Source organism: Nematostella vectensis, chromosome 5, assembly GCF_932526225.1.
Source record: "Nematostella vectensis chromosome 5, jaNemVect1.1, whole genome shotgun sequence".
In the NCBI taxonomy this organism is placed as follows: Eukaryota; Metazoa; Cnidaria; class Anthozoa; order Actiniaria; family Edwardsiidae; genus Nematostella; species Nematostella vectensis.
In genome coordinates, this window is record NC_064038.1 from 12,912,514 (window position 1) to 12,920,154 (window position 7,641).

The window sequence follows — 7,641 nt, forward strand, 5'->3', positions numbered from 1 at the left end:
TTTTTTTTACAGTAAAGTGCATGATTTCTGCCCCCCCCCCCCCCCCGCCCCAAAAAAGTGAAAGGTCGGCTCCTTAAAATCAGTCCTCTAAATCAGTACACTCCTGGAGGTTTCTTAAGTTTGTTTAGTAAGTGTAAAATTATATATCATTTACAAAAAGCGTAGAAGATAAAAAGAAGAAAAAATGGTAGATGAACCGTTACTATGCCTGATATAAAATAAAGCATAGAAACATTTCAGGAAGCCTCTTTCGGCCTTTATTTGTTTTCAATCATACACTTATAGGACATTTTCCATGAATAAAACTAAATATTTGCAGCGGCCATTAAATATACTCTGTACACAACAGTCGCTGAGTACGCCTCCATAGTCCCGAGTGACGTCACACCGGCTCTATAGCCGATAGGATGAATTAAACTGTTTCTATAACAGTAAGTTTAGAGTTCAGAGACGTAGTGGTATGATTGAATGCTTGGTTTCCAGCGATGTGGTATTCCCAGGGAGGGGAGGGCTAGTTCGATGTGACGCTGCGTTTTTTGCATCCCCATACCCCGGGCAGGCATTGGTCTTCGGACTTCTTGGTCTCTTCCGTCTTCTCAATCTCAATATTATCTTTCTTGCATCCCCATAAGCCGGGCGGGCATTGTTCCTCTGCTTGTTTCTTCGCTATTTTGTCCCTTTTGCACCCCCATACACCGGGCAGACATTGATCTTCGGATTTCTTCGCCTCGATCTTGTCTTTCTTGCAGCCCCATACACCGGGCAGACACTGCTCGTCCTCCTTCTCGACCGACCGTCTCATTCTAATCGCTAGACGTCGTTTATAGTAGCTCGCCAGGTTCTGGTAATCGCTGGGGTATCCTTGCTGGTACTCGGAGTATTCACTGGGCATCCCCTGCTGGTAGTAGTCTGGAGATGTCTCTGGATAATAACCTCCCAGAAAACCGCGTTTGCAGCCCCACAATCCAGGGGGGCATTCTTCAGGAGTCTTCTGCTTTTTCTTGGCTTGAATTGGGATATCGAATCCTCGCTTGCATCCCCAGACGCCCGGTAGACATTGTCGCTCTTGGATAACTGTTCTCTTTTTGCAGCCCCATACACCTGGCAAGCATTGCTCGTCGCTCTCTTCGCTGGCGGTTCGTCGCTGCTCGTTGAGGGCCGCAGGCGCGCCTCGTTTGCATCCCCATACACCAGGCAGGCACTGCTCCTCCAATAGCGATCGTCGCATCTGACTGAAGGGGGAGCCCGATGCAAGCTCAGGGCTTATCAGGGCCAGCGTTACCAAGGCGACCAAAGACAACATGATTCTTCTGAAAGGAGACTGGGTATTACTACTTTTGTTGCGAATGGAATTGGATAAAATCACCATTTTTAGTGGGAATACAAAATAACACCACGTATTAAGACATACACACAAAGAAAAAGTACCCTTTGTAACGATGTCAGTATTTTTTGGTGTTCCTTTGAAATTATTGGCATACAAATCCTTTGTGCCCCCTTGCCTGATGGGTACTGTCTTGCCTGATGGGTACCCCCTTTGCAAGGCCCCCCAAATGTAGATGTAGAAGACCACTTAAATACTACTTACACCCCAACCCCTATTCCCTGTATCTTCCAGCACCACTCGCACTCAATACCGAGACGCAAAAAGCATCGTTTAATTCAACTAGTAATAGAAATATTTTCAAACAAATATTGTAACTCAAATATCGGGCTTTAATTGTGGATGGTTAATTTGGCAGTTTTTTTTAATATATAATGTTGCATTTCTAAAAGTTCACATTCGCATTCTTTTAGCGCATGTTAAAACATATACAGAAAGAAGTTTTCACCTTCCCAAAAGGGTTGTTGTTTCATAATAGCATGTTGCAAAAGCAAAACTAAATAAGAAAAACTAAGTAAGAAAATTTTCAATCTTAAGGTGCTCCGACTATGAGTGGCCCAACCTCAACTGAAAATTAAACGTTTTTATTAAAAGGTGTTTTATTAGAATTAGAAGCAAAGAATGCTTGATTATTTAGCCTCCTTATCTTAGTCACAAATTTGAAAGTTCATATGAGCTAATAAAGCAAATAAAAAGAAACAAAATGTTAAAATTTTGTTATAATTCACACGAAGTTTTTGCCAAAAATAAAAATCAACACATATTAAACTGGGTGTTTATGAAACGCGTAACTCTTTAAATGCTTTCTTTTTCTTGAATTGGTAACCGTCAGAGATAACTACGAATTTGAAAATAGACTTTTTAATACTACAAAGAGACGATCCAAAACACCTTATCTTGCATTGGCCATTCCTTTTCGAATCTTGAATACTATATCACTGCATTAAAATCATGATTCCTATATAAAAATGGTATGATTTTATAAATAAAGAGACGAGAAACACAAAATATGGTAATGAAAAATTTTGAAACTTGAAAATACAACGAGAAAGATGGGAACAGAAAGGTTTGACGCGTACCTTGCCAATGTCGTCCGTTCCGAAGGGGCTGTCTCAAGGTACTGGGTGCGACGCGCCTGCAAACAAATGCAGGGTCTGTAGCTTTATCTTACTCACAAGGAAAATTAAAAGCGTTCCCTTATTAACAAAGCGCGGTCCTATCTGATAGCTAACCCAGAAAAACCTTTAAACGCGCAAAACCGCAGTAAAGTAAGACCAAATACAACTTAGCCGCAGGGAAGGTTCATTGGCTGTCTGAGCCCTGTAGTCAAACATGCCACGGATAGGAAATTACTGGTATGTGAACATAATTGAAAAGTTGCCCGATATCGTGCTCGGCAATTAACTATGTGGCTAGGATAGGGGACTCTTATCTTGCGACTAAGAGAGGAGTGCAAAATTGGCTCATTTTGAATGTGTTCAAAGGTGTTTTTTTTCTTTATCAAGTGGTGACATGTTCAAGCCCACGCAGATATCTAGGAAAAAAACGTTTTCCCAAGAGTTCGCTTGAATATTCTCACCGTTTCTAGCTTACAAAATTATCTAAATCAGCTAATTACAAAATCATAAGAAGGCTGTAACTCACTAACTACGTCAAAAAAACTTAAAGAAGCGCACAATTTTATAACAATTAATCTTGTTTCAAAAGCATATCAATCTAGAGGCAAGGGTGGGAATTACGGATCGTCTTAAGTGAGCATTTGCCGAATTCCAAAACGGATATAAATCCTCGTAAACCACCCTTGAATATCTCCAAAGAAGTAATGACACTTTAAAAGCTGTTAACTTAATGAATGTGATTTCGAAAGTCTATTTTTTGTACATTATTTTTGATTAGAAAGACAAGAGAGTTTTAAAACGCCATTAACAATATGTGATCATTTGAAGCGCAATCTATTTTTCAGATTATAGAGCGATACTTCTTATGCATTATCATACACTTTTGCCTATCCATGGTTAAATCTATTTCCTTTTTTATACAGTTTTACACAAAAATATATTTTTTTTAACAAAAATAAAATTTAAAATAAGAGATGGTATGATAAGAAAAAGCATGGACAAGCAGTAGAATAACAAGGTGGTCTGAGTAGGCGTGGTGGAAACAAGGAAATAAATCAACCCACGGTTGAAATTGTGTGTTTTAATGTTCACTGACGTTTCGATAGTCAGCTCTTACTCGAAACGAAAAGCTAACGACTATGGGCTATCCTAACGCTTTTTTTTCCTCGGAAATCCATAAACACAAACTGAACTGGTATGTTTTATATGCCTCTGTGTATACCAAAAAGCTATGTAAGAGCAAAGAAGACAATGGTATGACGCTTGAAATGCCAGCTGTTTCCAGGTAAACCATTACCATACATTTCAACACTATGTTGATTTACTCTCACTTGAAAAAGAAAGATTTATGATGTAAAACAAGAAAATAATATTTATAATCCAAAATAAAGAAAAAGACATGTATAATAAAATTATTCGGAAACAAAGAGGTGTCCTTTCTTTAACACCCGTGGATAATAGCCCCGCGCTCTCTTGTGGTTTGGGCAAATTATCGCCGGAAACACCTGGAGGTCAGCGGATATCTATTGTCATGCGCAATAGAAATCTAAATCCTAAATAATGACATAAAAAACACATCTTTTTCTTGAAAAAGGGAGAAGTGCGCAAGCGGTTTAAATTTTCAGGACATTTTGGGGGAGATTGCTATTGAATACAACCGATTATACTTGATCAAAAAACGGTCAATGTATCAAACCGGAAAAAAGGCGCTTCTAGGTCCCTATATACAAGCCCCAACGTTGATTGAAACTACCACTTCATTACTTCTATTCACCTCGGCTAGTCGAAAAAAGATCAGATCAAAGATGAGATCAAAGCAAGCAACCGTACTTGTTGTAAATAAAGTATTAAGTCCCAGGATAAAAATAAGTAACGTATACATCAGAATTGTCTACTTTCTTTTACAAACATTTTGGAACTGTTTTTTTTCTTTGAGGGGGAGGGGCATTAATTAAAAAAAAATCATTAAAAACAGGAAGAATTGGTATTCGATTTGTCTGCACAATTTCAATGCTTATAGTTTTAACCATTGAGATTTAACCATTCTGCTATGGGAGGAGTATAGTACGGGAATATGAGAATAGTGGATTAAACGATTTCGGAACGGTAACGGCGTTTCATAAACCACCCAGCTATGTCCTTTAGTTGGTCCAGTAAAGGTGGTGTGCGTTCAGGAGATCAAGGGAATAAATGCTAGGGATAAAATGGTTATAGAGATGTTGGCCTGTACTCTTACCTTATGTGTTTAGTTTGGTCTTCCCCTTGACTTGTGTCTTAAACACTAAAAAGACGCGCTTATATATACATCACAATGACCAGGCTGAAACTTGGAACTTCCTTATCAACAGAATGACTCTGGTTAGGACCACGAGGGGCATGCTTGATTGGCGCAATTGTTAAAACCAGAATGCAATTAGAGTAAGGTAGCTAAAGATAAGTGCTAACCACGACCAATCGCAAGCCAACGCACAATATCGACGTAAAAAGACCAGATAATTTTCCCCATTAAGCCTAGATGGTTTTTTTTAGTTATTCAAGATCAGGAAAAATGAAATTCGCCATAGATTCTTGATCTTTTTTTAACATCCGCTAGTACTTTTGAACTTGTATGTGCGCTAATCCAAATCCTATTTCTTTTATTGTAAATAGAAACACATAAGTGTTAAATTTTATTATGAAATCCGTAGGCAAAAATCTGCAGGTTTGTTTGCGTTGTGTATTTGTTATGCACAAGTAGAGTTATCAAAACTTCATTTGATTGTAACCACCTCTGTTTGTGTAAGATTAGGAAGGAGAACATGTTGACGACATAGTGATGAGATGCATTATTGATCGAGATACTTTTATTCGAATTTAGATCCACATAAAATGAAACATAAACTGAAAATTTTTCAAAAAATAATATTTTTCAATTTAATCTTAACAATTTATAGCAACTGTCATCAGCCCTTTCGAAAACTTCTGAAACACCTGGCTATCATTCTTCGCTTAAGCCCAATGGAAACTGTGCCAACACACGCCAGAAGGTGACCTTTCCTTTCCATTTCCTATTTTGAAATATCCTTTGTCCTATATTCATTCAAGCGAAAATTCGCCAGCAATGCTGGCAGGTGTTGGCGCAGTTTGCACTGGGCTTTAGAAGGAATATAGCTGAATATAGCTGCTCTATGCATTTAAGATTAAACACTACATCGATTCTGATGTTACAACAAACTGTTCACTTTCCATTCCACTGTTGCTTGGAATTTCAAATTTCTTATTCATAAAGGGTTCAATTTAGAGGTGGGACATCTTAGGTGATAAGAACCCGTGGCGTTTTAAAGCTCCCAAGCACAATTATCCTCTTGACGTAGAAATAGTTTTATCTAAGTCAATATAAGTAAGGTTTAGATATGACCCTCTTGTCTTGGTATCAGTTTTAAACGTATTTTGAGAGAAACAAACATACAGTCCAAATATTCATGTCAGCCATAGCTGACAACTCACGCTATAACACACCAGGTAAAAAACAAAAAGGCGAAATCGGTTTTCACAGAAGAATTCTTTACCACCTGGTAGACAGCAAGTAAATATACTGGAGAGTCCGAATTTTAAATGCAGCCCCCACTAATCGCCAGAAATTGCCGGTTTTGCGTCCATAAAATTTGATAGCTGCACGTACTAAGCACCCACGTTTCAACCCACTAACAATTAAATCGCAGGGGTTGACAAATCGACTTTACTGAGAATAAAAATGTTAATTATTTTTCATTTCGTCAAATAATGTTTCCCTGAAAGGTTAATTCCGTTTGTTATTATAAAACAAAGAAACAACGGCTTGTGCGTTGAGCGAGTCTACTTGTTGAAAAATGAGAGTTAAATTGGTCATTAGATCAAATGTGGCAGGGTTTTTTCCGAGAGCAAATGGCGAAAAATTAAAAAATGGAAGAAGCGAAGTAGCGATTTCCAGCTGGTGGAAACTAGTGTTAAGAGCCAAATGATAAAATCAACTCCATTGTTTGCACAAACTCTTAGCGAGAAAAACGAGTAATCTATGAGTGAAATGGGACGATAATTGGATTAACGAATTAGCATTTGCCTTCATAGGGAGTCATCTACTGTATTTCTGCTGATATACAAAATCACTTTCCATTCACACTCTAAAAACACCATTTCCTTGGAGCTAAGGTTTTAAACTTCCTTTTTTGTGTCATGTAAAACTTCATAGTTTCGGTAGCAAATAATTTTCCGTCAATTTGTTGTGAATGCTCACAGCTGCTTTATCCCAAAATAAATAGATATTTAAAGATAGGGACAGAAGTCATCATACACGTACAGCATGTTTGATTGTACCACTTCCCTGATTGTGCTTCGTTATTGAAAAGAATAGTGTTCTAAAATATAGTTTTAGACGTTAGTATCAATATTGAAGACTTAAAAAAAGGCTTTCTTGTTTTTCAAACCTAAGAAATATACCCACTCTCTAACAAAGCCAGCATCGAATCCCCCCCCCCCCCCCCCCCATGTAGTCCGGAAAAACAACAACAGGATGTTTAAATGATCCCGAGAAGTTTCTAGTATCAAGGACCGTTGCAAGCATGGGACGATTTCTACCTCGCTAGACTATAACACTACCACACGTACGCTCGTGCGAGCGCCGGCTAAATATCTGCTGCCGCCACGCCGATATCTAGACGTCTGATTCGTCAAATTGGCAGTCAAATTCGCTGGCGATCGCCGGCAATTGAACTCGCTCATGCGAGCGTATAAAATCACAAAAGAGTGTCTTAGGCTTCAGCAGATTAGCTATACACTTGGGTTCCACACATAGCGATACTTGACTGCTTCTGAAGACACCTCTCTGAAGACGGAGGGGATTGGGGAGAATGGGGGGGTCTATATATCACTAATGCGCATTCTAATTTTTATTTCTAGAAAATGTTTGTTGTCCAGGATGTGAAATTGCTGTTTTCCTGGATCAAGTCACTTAAGATGTTCTTTAAAGACCCGCTAAAGCCTACAACACACTAGGAAATTTTGTAGACTCGTACGAGCGAGTTGCAATCGCCCGCTCAAAATCGCCAAAGTCCGTCTGCTGCCGCGGCGGCGAATTCGCCGATATCAAGACGTCTGATTCGGATACAGGCGATCATACGCCAC

At 38.8% G+C, this 7,641-nt stretch overlaps 1 protein-coding gene across 4 annotated transcripts; it reads right to left on the bottom strand.

Moving 5' to 3' along the window:
- Window positions 1-234: 234 nt before the first annotated feature.
- LOC5514164 (LWamide neuropeptides) lies at window positions 235-4,891 on the bottom strand. 4 transcript variants are annotated; one of them, XM_032383739.2, is made up of 3 exons: window positions 4,739-4,884; window positions 2,464-2,519; window positions 235-1,307 (listed from the first exon to the last, which is right to left on the bottom strand). In XM_032383739.2, exon 3 carries the CDS (start codon window positions 1,301-1,303, stop codon window positions 512-514), a length of 792 nt encoding a protein of 263 aa, XP_032239630.1. In that variant the 5' UTR covers window positions 1,304-1,307; window positions 2,464-2,519; window positions 4,739-4,884; the 3' UTR covers window positions 235-511. The 4 variants fall into 4 exon arrangements, with proteins under 4 accessions (XP_032239630.1, XP_001634396.2, XP_048583863.1 ...); XM_001634346.3 differs by having other exon boundaries at window positions 235-1,310; XM_048727906.1 differs by lacking the exon at window positions 2,464-2,519 and having other exon boundaries at window positions 235-1,310; window positions 4,739-4,891.
- Window positions 4,892-7,641: the final 2,750 nt, after the last annotated feature.